The 13,178-nt window shown below is 42.1% G+C and overlaps 1 protein-coding gene across 4 annotated transcripts in view; it reads right to left on the reverse strand.

Moving 5' to 3' along the window:
• Positions 1-947: 947 nt before the first annotated feature.
• Positions 948-13,178, reverse strand: part of BDNF (brain derived neurotrophic factor) — a 49,914-nt gene continuing 37,683 nt past the window's right edge. For all 4 annotated transcript variants that reach the window (XM_032445013.2, XM_015863458.3, XM_015863461.3 and 1 more), the window contains one exon: positions 948-4,922. In XM_032445013.2, the coding sequence (XP_032300904.1) occupies positions 4,161-4,922 (762 nt within the window). In that variant the 3' untranslated portion in view covers positions 948-4,160. The remainder of the gene's footprint in view (positions 4,923-13,178) is intronic.

A 13,178-nucleotide genomic window follows, 5' to 3' on the forward strand; every position in this document is an offset into this window, starting at 1 on the left:
TGGAATTCCTCCAGGGATGGTGACTCCAGACAAGGCCCCATCATTCCAGTCAGCAGCAGTTTGCCTATCTATTACGGCTTCTGTTGGCTTATGCTAGGATAACAATAAGGCAGGGAGCCCATGTGCATGTGTGTTTAATATAAGTGATCGTCTGCAGAAGCACTGCTTCCTAGGTTCTTGTGGTGATGGTACTGGCACCAATCTCTTGGGAAATTTCTGAAGAGAAGTTGCTTTGGTTTTCCTTTCTCCTTCAAGTAATATTGAAGTTTTCTATTCATCACAAAGATTTATTGATTTTTCTAGGCTTATGGGATAATTGAATATACAAGGGTTTGGCAGCTCTAGCAGAGCATATTCTTTTAGAAACGCTAACAGTATGTTAAATCTGAGGAATTCCACTCTTAGTACTGTGTGGGGGTCATAACTAACCTCAGTGCTGTGGATATAAATATACATGACACCACTTAAAAAGCAAGCATGAGACCGGCCTATAGCTGTGGAACTTGGGCCTCACATACCTGTTTATTATTCACAGTAGTGACTCCCCAACACGCTTCCATTATAGCCATTATTTTTGCAGCTGAATAAAACCATTCCTATTTGTCATTTGTGGGTTTTTAGTCTCACGAATACCTACAGGCTAGAAAGAGATGGAAATATATCCGTTGTGAGCATCCTCATGTTTTATGGAAAGCAAATTCTTGCCAGCACTCCCCTCCCGATGCTAACTGTCCAGCTACGAAACAGGTGGCTATCTGCCCTCCAAGGGAGATTTTATTGCTAAAATAAAGTAAAAATTGTTTTAGAACAAAGAACACACATCTTTATAGTAAAACTCGAGTTTGTTTTACAGTTAGAGAAAAGAGTCACATGGTCCCCCAAAAAACCCCAAGTTTTTTTTTTATATATATATATATTGAAAATATATTTAAAAACATAAAAAACTCTATAGTTAAACATATATTATATTAATCAGTACACTTAAATATAGCTTAATTATATTTACAATATGACGCAGTTGCTTTTAAATTTTAATGCCAATTTCAGTGTTTTCTTTTTTTCCAAAAAACATAAAATTATATAAATATACAATAAATATTTATGTTACACAAGGTGAATAGTAGAGAACAAGGCCACAGACATGAACTTACATTTGCAAGAGTCTTTACTTAACACAGCACTAGGCCTGCTGACATGCATGATATACCTTTGTCACAAACAGACCACAGCAAGATTTCAATTAAGTGACATGACAGAAAACCAAGCCCCCGCCCCCAACTCTGTTAACTGAACTGAGCCTGCGATCATGTCTGCATTGGGTCAAGCAAGTGAGAGCTATAGGACTGCACTTTAACTACCAATTTCACGTTATACCCGTGTCAAAAGCATCAGCTGACACACAGATTGCAGGGAGCAAGGTTCCTCCCTACATTCTCGCTGCTGTTCCTTAGTTCTCCGCTCACACAAGAGCTGCTCCTTTGGGTGTACTCAGTGGGGAAAGCTCAGCAGCCAACGGCACACGAGCAGAAAGGATGGGAGGAGACACTCCATCAGGTGGCTTTGCCAGAAAAGCCACTGAAGAGCAAAAGCCATCTGTTTGTGTACGTACCAAAAGTTGCAGTCCCTGCTCCTAAAGATAATACAAAGTGTTTTTTCTCCATTTTGTATCAACACGGGGGTTACATTTTTGAGTTACTTTAAATACAAAGCTACTCTATGAGAATCCCTATTCATTTCAATTACTCACCTAGGGAGCTAACAGCAGCACTCAGCCCTACCATCAAACCATTTCTACCCTGCAACAAGCACCGCTGGGACCTATTCCAGGTGAGAATGACTGAATTGAAGGTGAACCCATGGTTAGCTTTGATGATCTGTCACTCCTTACATTCACCAAAGCATGCTTGTGAGTTAGGCTACCACCGCACTGTCCCTCTGCAGCCGTTCAGAAACACTGCCGAGAACAACAGCACCCAAGCGATGTTCAGGTTACTAAATGCCATGGATTGGAATATGCATAAACATCCTGGCTACAGAAAAATGGGTTTCTCCCTCCCCACAAGCGTCCAGTCTACATAAGGATTTTCTTAATGCTGATTTTTAGGTGGGAATGCCTCAAGTCTGAAGCTCAAGTAGGTCACATAGTGCTCTCTTCTTGTTCACAGCCCAGCAAGCATGCAGTCAAGACAAAATACAAAGTTCTTTTTACAGTGAGGATAACTCTACTTTGACAGCCTGGCAAAAGAAAGCCCTTTTAGCCTACGAAGAAACCACTTTGAAGGTGTCTATGCCAGCCCACAGAAACCAACAGACAGGGTTTCTACTAGGAGTAATATCAATTCTGCGTTAAATATATTCTTCACATGAGATCATTAAGGGGGTTGATATTTCAAATTAGCTTCGCCCAGTCCAGTTTTTAATTAATCTCCGCAGACAAACCAAGTAACACAGACTTTACAATAGTTATGTCTTAAAGCATTTCCCTCTTTGCTCAAGCTACTTTGTCCAGAGGATTTACAAATGCAGCATCTATCTTTAGTGAGCTCACTAACGAGCTATTTCTGCGTCTCCACCCACTGTATTGAGATAAAGTGCTATGCCTGGCTCTGAAGCTTACAACCTGCCTTTTTGGAACTACTTCTGTCTGGATCACTGGAGCGGTAGCACAAGACCTACAAAGTGTCAGAACCTAAGCAGATGTTAAGCCAATCAAATCCAGCCCTTGCTCCTTGCTTACTTTTAATGCCAACTCTTGTTTCACAAAGGCTGACAGCAGAAGTAGACATGTACATAAGTGTTGACTGCCTCCATCCCTGGCTATCACAGCACTCCGGGGCCAGCAGACATGCTCTGGAGCACAAGGCCACACTATGTGCATCAATGTGCAAGGCACAGCCTTCCCTCCATGAGGAGATGCACAGGACCAGGTTCAGAGACAAATGCAATCTGGACAGGCTCAGTCAAACCAAAACCATTCCTCACTACTGAGATGACCAAGCTCTCCAGTGCCGTGACCTCCCTCTGATTCACTGGGAGGGTTTGAGAGCCTGTTCTATGGACACCACTGCTGCGCTTGGCTAAGACACTGGATCCAAGCGCAGACTTATTACACTGTTATCGCTCTCAACACTCCATAAAGTACTTTCTACATGACAAGCTCCAGTTGTATGCTGAGTGAAATACTCTAAAGCTCACAGTCAACTTTCTTTGAGAGAGGAAATGGGAGGGGACCCCAAACACAAACAAATATGGTATAAAGAAAGGCAAGTCTCAAAAGACAACGACTTAATCAAAAATAACCCAGCAAAGCATGTTGACAGACAGTTAACTAAGTGCTGTCCTTAAGCCTGAAGTTCAACAATGTGAAGTGGAACATCACCATTCTTTTTCAGTTGCCTCTTTATTTTTTTTTTTTTATCAGTAGTAGTCAGATTGCTATTGCAAACACCTTCACAACATACAAAAGAAACAAAACCCAAATCTGTCTTTAATCCAGAATAAGGTTATGTGGGTTTTTTTTTGTTCTTTTTTTTTTTTTTTTTTTCTTCCAAATCTGATGGGAGTTCAAAAATAAGAGAAACAGTAAAACTATGACAACAGCACCTTGACATTGTTTTAATTCCAACGCTATCAGAAGGTAAAAGCGGTAAACAGATATAATACCAACAGGAATAAAGATACTTACTGTCTAAAATGTAAACGGAATGTTTTGGTTCGATTTATTTCTCTGAAAGAGGACAGTTTATCATCGATTCACAATTGAAGCAGCATGCAATTTTCATTTTTTTTTTTTAATTATTATTTTTAAAGATCTTTTTTCTGTTTTCAATTCTTGGCAACGGCGACAAACCACAACGTTATCGAGGAATGTAATGCAGACTTTTTAAGTTTGTTTGCTTTTTTTTTTCTTTTTTTCTTTTTTTTTTGGTTTTTTTTTGTTGTTGTTGTTTTGTTTTTAATTTGTGCGCAAATGACTTTGACTTTTGTTCCCTTTCAGGTCATGGATATGTTCAATAAATAGATCGTGGAATCACTGTACTGTATAAACTTCAGTTATACATGCAGTCCATAAAATTATTTTTTACCGAATAATTTACCCTGTTATGTATATATACAAATAGATAACTTTGTCTCAATATAATCTATACAACGTGAGCCCACTATCTTCCCCTTTTAATGGTTAATGTACATACACAGGAAGTGTCTATTCTTATAAAGCGCCAGCCAACTCTCTTTTTGTTATCCATGGTGAGAGCTCTCACGTAAGACTGGGTAGTTCGGCACTGCGAGTTCCAATGCCTCTTGTCTATGCCCCTGCAGCCTTCCTTTGTGTACCCCTTGGGGTTGCATTTGGTCTCATAGAAGTATTGCTTCAGTTGGCCTTTAGGTACTGGGACTTTTTCAAGCACTGTGACGGTTGCACCAGACATGTCCACTGCAGTCTTTTTCTCCGCTGCTGTTACCCACTCGCTCGTGCTGTCACAGACGCTCAGTTCCCCACGGCGAGCTGGGTCAGAGTGACGTCGGACTCTCATGGACATGTTTGCAGCATCCAGGTAGTTTTTGTACTCCTCAAGCAGAAAGAGCAGCGGGGGTTCCAAAGGCACTTGACTGCTCAGCATGACTCGGGATGTGTACAAGTCCGCATCCTTGTTTTCCTCACTGGGCTGGATGTCCTGATCCTCATCTAAAAGCTCCTCTATCACGTGTTCGAAAGTGTCCGCCAGCGACGTCAGTCCTCTTGAACCAGCATTGGGCCCATTTAGGCTTTCAAGAGTCCCGTGGGTCCGAAGACCTGGGTAAGCCAAGCTGCCTTGTCCTCTTACACCAGCTTCTTTCATCGGGGCAGCTTTCATGCAACTGAAGTATGAGATAACCATAGTAAGGAAAAGGATGGTCATCACTCTTCTAACTTGGTGGAACTGTTGAGGACAAAAAGAAGATGAAAATTAGCTTAAGAGAAACAAAGTCATCAAAATTCACCTAAACTGTCATGAGACATTATATTATATTTCCTGCAGAGATATACTTCATGCGTGCAGCTGCAACTCATTATCAGTGGAGAAGCATACTCTGGTACAAAGGTGTTCCTTTAATTTAGATATCCAGATAAATCATAAGCCAAAACTTGGGCAACATGGATAATGGTGAGTCAGTTTGTATGTGCCAATGCCTTGCTGTGATAAGTTTTAGATCAGATACAACACTAACTCCTTATTTACTGAATGATTACACCTATATTCAAGTAATAACAAGAGCAGAACAGCTATTTAGCAACATAGCATTTCAGCACTAAAAGGCAGCTTCAGTAGTGTGGAAGGTAAGACCCCTCTTTCAAGTGGAAAAGTAAATATTTTATTTATTTATTTTATCTTTTATTTTAAAGATCTCTCAATGCCAAAAATAGTTAAATCCACAAGAAACAAAACAGCACCGGGATGAACTGCATTTGTACTTTAAAAGCAATCCTCAAAACACAGGAAGAGGCCATACACCTCTGAGGTCTCACCAGGTCAATCCTTCAACTAAAAGTAGAAAGTATGTACACATAAATATAGAACAAGAAAATGATGCAGGACTATGTGCTTGTAACCCTACTAAACTGGAACTGGAAAGATTGCTCGCATCACTTGAATGCCATGGGAAGGACATACCGGATTACAGCACTGATAAAGCACTGAACTGAAATGACAGTACCAGGACCACTGTGCTGTGTTTCCTCAGAGCCCCACATCAGCCATTCTCAAGCAGGCAAAGCGTATATTCTAGCCAAGGGCTCCACATGAAGACCCACAACAAGGCCAGGCCACACCATGTTGCCATAAACGAACGAAGAGCAGCTTGCCTTGTTTCTCTCACATTCTGCCTCCAGTTCTGGACTGCATTACAGGCAATGCCTTGAAGCTTATCAGTTGGCTTGGCTCTTTCTTCATTGAGCATAGAGGGACAGCACCAGCTAACAGCATCAGTAAGAAAACTTCTCACCAGCTTTGGAATTAGTGAAACTCATTCCTACCAGCACTCCAAGCAGTTTGGGCTTGCACAACTGCAGCCACGTTTTTTGCTAAGCCTCCATATGTTTCTCAGGGTATAAATCATTTCCTCCTGAAGAACAGAGTATGTACTTATGATACCATCATGAGAGTCCCCCAAATCCTGCTGTGACACAGAGCTATACCTAGTCTGATCCTGAGTGCAACTACTACATCTATCATGTCCAGTGGTTATATTTCCCTCCTTCCCATCTGCACTCTCACCAGTTCTGCTTGCTAGAAAGCAACAGCATTGTTCACATTTTTGAAGCAGCAGCTAATGCTTGTTTCATAGCTTTTGAAGTTCGCTCGGAAGTACCTCATACTTGGCAGCACTCACTGGAGTAAATGCTATTTCTGCTTGCCAGCAGGGTGCTATGTAAAAAGCCTTATTTCATCTCCTGCAAATACGCTATGGGAAACTTGTACTCTTCAGACTCCACCATGGAAAGACAATCCATCACAAAACACACAAAGAACATGAAATATGTACTAGAAAGGCAGTGCCTGACACGTGGGTCTCAAAGTCTACTTAATTAAGTGTTGGGGGGTGGAGGGAATGAAAGAAAACCAACATACTTTTTGTGCCCAAACCCTCCCCTACTAAACCAAATTCTGGCTAACAATGACCTCCTTCTCAGCACAACTTCACTTTCTTGCCTCCACCTCTTTTCCTGTTTGGAAGTGTTACTGTGGCATAGATTTATTAGGATTAAACAAACCTGACATCTGTGACTCACAGGAACACAGTGTTTGCTCTAACCATGCAGAACATTAATATTTTGCATATTTTTCATCCTGGGATTTTAAAAACACATTTTACAGGGAGCAATATCAGATTTCTTCCTCAAAGGGAAGAAACAGACACTAGAGATGATTTACCACACAATGAAAAAGGCTATCAGTCTTCCTTGGTCAAAAGTGGAGAGGCTTGACAGGGGGAGATGGAGTGGTTTAGCTAGCATAAAAGGACAGAGCCGGTGGGAACGAGAATCATACATTCCCTCTTCTGAAAATTCTCAGAATTCTTTCATATAAAAGGAAAATTTAAAAAAAAAACACAAGCCATATTGCAACCTCTGACCACCAGCGCACTGAACATAACACAGATCAGGTGGCTCCTAATCAAGTCGTCGTTATTTTTATTAGAGTAGTGCCCAAAAGTCCCAGCCAATATCTGGACTCCAGAGGACAGAATGTGTCTGAGCACATACACAGGACCCAGAGGGCCCTCCAACATGACAGCGGCAGGACACAACACAGGAGGGACCAAGGCAAGCACAAAACAAACAGGAGCTTGCATCCATCAGTTATGTTTGCCTGTTGGAGGCTAAGTATTTGCTAAGTTAAGCCAAGGATACAGCAATTCCTGGAACAGGACACATCCTTCCCCATTATCACTGAGCTGTTTATTTATGATAGTCATGAACTTGATAGGATCCAAAATGACTAAAACAACAGAACTTCATTTGAGAGAAAAACTTAAAAGGAAGACAAGAGATGAAAAGCAGGGAGGTGCAGAGAAGCTCCACCAGGAGGCTCAGCATCCTCCAATTGCTGTCTGGTCACCAGATCTAGCAGCATTTTATCTCTAACATGAAATTAATCCTTCCTTAATTGGTTTTGCCCTCCATTTAGGAGCGAAACTGCTGTCAAGCTTGATCAATTTACATCCCATCTGATGATATCTGACTGTCACTATGGTAGGTACTACAAAAAAGTACAACTAGCCTCTGAAAACCAACAACTTTGACAGATTATTCACAAGAAAATGTGACCTTCTTAAAAGCCACCCCTTTCCCTCCTACTTACATCAATAGAAAAGTATGTCAAAGTATGGTTTAGCAGTGCAGACACGTGGAATATCATTAGCAAGCAAACACAGAGATATATCTTTGTATAAGAACTGCAGACGAAGCTGAACAGGACAAGCAGGACATGAGAATCTTCTCCTCTACCTTCACAACGACTAGAGCAATATACATGGTCCTCAGGTTTCCCAATGAAATCATGTTGAGTAAAATAATTAAACTTCTAGGAAACACCTTCATTGTAAAGGCTGTAACTTCTCATAGAAGTTGCTTGGAATCTAGTAGTTTAAGATACCGTAAGCAGATTAAGACAATCCCATTTTGTGGATAGAAACAGCCTTTGAGCTACTCATGAACAGACTCATGGGTGTGCATGATTTCAGCTCTCACATAGTGAGCAGGACTAATATCCCAGCACAGCACTGGAAACAAACTGGACAGCATCTTCCAGTCGTTTCTCCTCTACTCCCCAACTATCAAAGCTTAATTTTACATTGCTAGGATTAAAGATGCTGGCTGGTTGGTTGCAATAGGTGCCTTACCAACTCCAAACACTGAGAGATTACATACACCCCGCCAATCACAAGGCAGGCACCACATCACCTGCATGGAAGTGGAAAGGGGTTGGAACACCAGACAAATCTGTACTTTCCCATTTTCCCAGCATGCTCCAGCTAAGCATTTATTTAAACAGATGAATGCTAGCTGCCTTGAGACTCAGCCTTAGACAGCTTCCTCGGGTCACACAGGATGTCTGTCAAAAAAGATGCTTGAGACCAGCTTCCTAAATGTTATCCATTTCCATGGCTGCCAGAGCATCCTTCCCCCTCTAATGCAGCATGACGAAACTGAAGCAAAGAAAACAGGTCACCCACCACAGACCAGATCTCAGGAAGACATGACCTAGTTTGTACTTCAATAAAGTCCATACAATTACAGCTAGAATAAAGGCACATAATTGTGGCAGCAGTCTTCACTAATGGGAAGGAGCCTTGTTAAATGAAGGTCATGTCAATTACCTACAGCTAGTTTACATATGCAGTCAATTACTTATCTGCACTGTTTACTTGGTATTTAGCATTTAATGAGAATTCACCAGCTAATTGTTTCATTCCATTATTTTTCCTTATTTTAAGCAGAAATCTAATTGCTTAACAGGTTCTGTTCCCAGCAGAAAAACCTGAAGAAAACTGTGAACATAAACTTGCTTTTCTGCATCCTGACATGTGCCATGAAAGTTGAAATAACATTCAGTAGTGAGCAGATTCCGAATCCTTTCATCTCCAGAAAAGAAGCATGCAGTGGAATGTAAAATTAGCAGCAAGATGATAATTCTTTTCTCTTGCCATTTTCTAAAACCTTTATGCAGAAGTTCAGTTTCCTAAATGCTACTGAATGGCAAAGGCACGAGTTCCTACTCTACACATCATTACTGGAGTGTGTGAACAGATACCAAAATGGGATGCATGTCGGCACACGCTTTACAAAGACTTAATGTGCTGAGAACAAACAGCCTTCACCTTTAATACATGCATAACTGCCTGTCTGACGCACTACGGTTATCCTCACAGCTATTCACACCATCTGTATAATTAATTTTTATTACTGAAAATAAAGCACCACCCCCCCCTACACACCCCCATGTATACATACATAGACACCCTTGCCCAATTTGTATTCTTTAAGTTGCTTCTTCATGTCAGGAAGAACCTGAACACGTGCTGTTTCCCCCCCCCGCACCCCCCCTCACAAACCAAAACCAACCCAACACAACTTGTCCCATCGTCCAGAGGTGGGAAAGAACCCAAAGATAATAATAGGGGATATTAATGCCACAACATTACACTCCTGATCTTTCATGGAGTTACACACCAGTTTCCTACAAACATTCCTCACGCCTTTCTGGGTGGTCAAACAGCAATACAAAGGGCACACTTGCTTCAAAACTCTCACAAGGAATTCAGCTGCTCTTACATGAGCAGACTGGCCAGGCTCTTCATTACAAGTGTGCCTGCAGTTTACTTGGCAAAGTGCAGGTCTGAAGGAGTTCCCAGCAGGATTTCTGTCAGCCAGATCTTGGACCCAAGCTGCCCATACCAGGAAACAGGCACAATAAGTTTTGGCAGTATGCACAGGCAAAGGAATAGCAGGCCAGGCTCACAGATGGTATCAGAGTTTTCAGAGAGACAACACCCATAGAAGAGAACAGATGTGCACTATTTTTATACATTCACAATGGGAGTTGCTGGTAGAGCCCATGGCACACACCCTGCTTTTCCAGCTGTTTGTACAGCATCCCACACAAGGGGCACCCCAACTGCACAGGGGTTTGCAATCATCACTGTAAACAAACCCAACTCCATAAGGGGACCATGTGTTTGCCACATCAAGCTACACAAGGGAAGCCCTCTTCAAATACCAGCTTCCAGCAGATTTACACTCACCAAGAGTAGCATGGGTAGGGTAATATGCCATCCATACTCCTATTGCCATACCAGAAATGCCAGACAGAAGGAACAAGACTTCCAAGTCTCAAACCATGGCAGCAGCACATTCCAGGTTGAGAATCCACACCACTTTCCAAGCCTGAAATCGAGCTGGTTTAGAGAATTTGCTGTGATAAGATTCATGCAATTCCTAAGTTCATTCAAAAGTAACATTACATGACTTTTGTGAACTTTAAGCTCACTTAGACGTTATCATATAACAAAAACTACGCTAAAACCACACAAAACAAGAAGCCAACCACAAAACCATTCAATGAAATTATAACAACTTGTTGAGATACTATCTAGATCCTCCATGAAAGCAAATAATTACAGTTCTCCAAAATCATTCACTCCAATTGCCACTAGAGTTTCATATAATGCTAACCCAACCTGTGCATTAAAGAACAGCAGGGCAGAGTCTCAGACCTTGGTGCAACACATGTGGTTTGCCTTTCATTTTATTCTTCAGTATGCAGCACTGTGCTGAATCACCACAGGACAATGCTATTCTGCCAAGTACATGCATGAAGCTCCCACTGAAGCCGAGGATAATTGGCATTTGAGAACAGGAACAGAATGGAGCACGTTGCAGGCAAACTAGCATAAGTTGGATCCTTTGTACTGTGACATGTGTCCAGCAGCCCTCCAACAACCCAGAAGCTGCTGTACCAGTAAAGCTCGCGTCTTACAAGCGCCTATAAACTACTGAACAGCGTGTAAAGCATCCCACGCACCCATCAGCTCCACTGCAAATAGCAAGTAGAACATTATGCACTCAACATGAACGTAAGAGAAGCTTAGCCAAGGAAAAGCAATGGTTAAGACAGTTAAAGCATCAGACAGTTACCCATGGCTGGAGCAGACAGTGCTTCCTCTACAGCAAGGGCTATACCCACTTCTGTTTTAAACACTTACTTTTGCTGAACTCCTGAATGTGTGTGGCATCGCTGTAAGGGAATACCTTGCTTTTAGCCATAGTCAGTCCTCGAAACGAAGCTGATCTGTACTGTGATGTGCATGAACCAGAAACTGGAAATGCCTGTTGTCAGACTCCTGACAGGTATTAACAATATGCCTGCTTCGCCAGTAGTGTTATCAGTCATCTTTTGGCTGCCTGCCCTCATGTGCAGACTTTTCTCAACACATGCTCAATTCAGCTGTTAGCACAGCATCTCTGTGGAAATACTTCCCCTACACGAACAAGAGATACGAGGTACCAGAACACCTTCTAGAAGTACTGGAATCCAAAGTTACACAAGAACTACTGGACCAGGAAAAGAAATCCGCAAGTTCACAAAGCCAACTCTATATGCACTGAGGGAATAATGGACAGCTTCTATTTAACTGCCATTCTTTTATTTAAACACCATCGGGTGGGTCAGCAACTTAACCCATCTAGTTAGGCAGCCAGCCCCGCACCTGTCCCACTGTAAGAACTGTTTTATCTCCGGAGATAGCATTGTGTTGTGAAGTTAATGTATTAGCATAACTACTGAAAAGCCTTTGGCAAGAACTACCGTCTCCACCACTAATACTTTATTTTGACAATGCAGCACATCACAGCTTTCAAAGCATTGTACTTTTCAGCCTGCTTTTCCTCCCCCCACCCCCTCCCGTGTGATATCATGTTGAAACAAGGTTGCTGCTATCACTGTTGGATTCTCTGTTCGTAACCAACTTTAAAAATTCAGGGGCCAGTTTCAACTGGATGGAGAGGGATACGAGTTTCACAGACAACACTACTTCCAGAGTCCTCTAACTGGCAAGCAAGTAGCTGAGACCACCGAAATAAGCTTTCCCCTCCATCCCTAATTGGGCAAACCTTAACAGCTCAGCAGCAGCTGGGCAAGAAGAGAGCAGCACTCGGGCTTACCCACCTACATATGTACAACACTGCACTGTTGCGACCACTTCGAATTCTCTATAGAAAAAGAGTCTGTTTTTAGTTAGAGGGGGTGAGGAAGTATATCTGACAACAATGCAAACTTCAGAAAACAAAGTTCAGTAGTTGCACTGTTACAGATTCAGGCATTTATTGGAACACAAGGAAAAAAAAGAGAAGTAACTTCCTCCTGCAAAGCTGCAGGTTTTATCAACCACCTGCCTTCTCACAGTTATATAATGGTATAATCTCTTGCCCAGAGGAATATTACACTGTGACTTGTGTGAACAAGGCACATGGGCATTAGGTTGTCCCATCCCCCCCAAATTAAAGTGAAATTTACCTGACTGATGACTTCTCATACCAGTCATGAGATTGGTGGCACCATGGGAAGTTATTTCAATGAGAGCTGCTGAGGCTCACTCAAGTAGTACATATTCCAGCAGACCTAATTCTGGCACACACAGTCACTGCCTGGTATAAATCCATAGCGCTCTATTCATAGATTTGCACCAGCTGTGAAGTTGACCCAGCATTCACGCGGTCATAAAATCAGATGGGGCCATCACCTAAACTATAGCTAATACCTATATCAGAACAATATGCAACAGGTTCCAGCAGAACAGCTTCCTCAACCTCCAGACTCCCCAAGGATATGCACATATTTAGGATTAATTACACTTTAAAGAGGAAGAAAGTAAGTTTCCTAGGTGTGCAGCCGAGCTCCCCCCTTCCCCCACCAACATAAGCACACAAATAGCCCAGACATGCCTATAAACAAAAGTATGCAAAACCCAGGCCAACACAATCCAACTTCCCTCCACTCCACTGTTAGGGTGTTTTGTTTCAGATACTCACACCCCCAACAGAACAAAGCGGTCCTGCTGCCAGCGTACAGTCCTCACTGTAAGAGCCCTTAAGCTCCAAAGGGTAGGCTCATAGATGGGATTTCAGTAATTAGACA

The sequence above is a fragment of the Coturnix japonica genome, chromosome 5, assembly GCF_054131305.1.
Source record: "Coturnix japonica strain WE chromosome 5, WE-NBRP24, whole genome shotgun sequence".
In the NCBI taxonomy this organism is placed as follows: domain Eukaryota; kingdom Metazoa; phylum Chordata; class Aves; order Galliformes; family Phasianidae; genus Coturnix; species Coturnix japonica.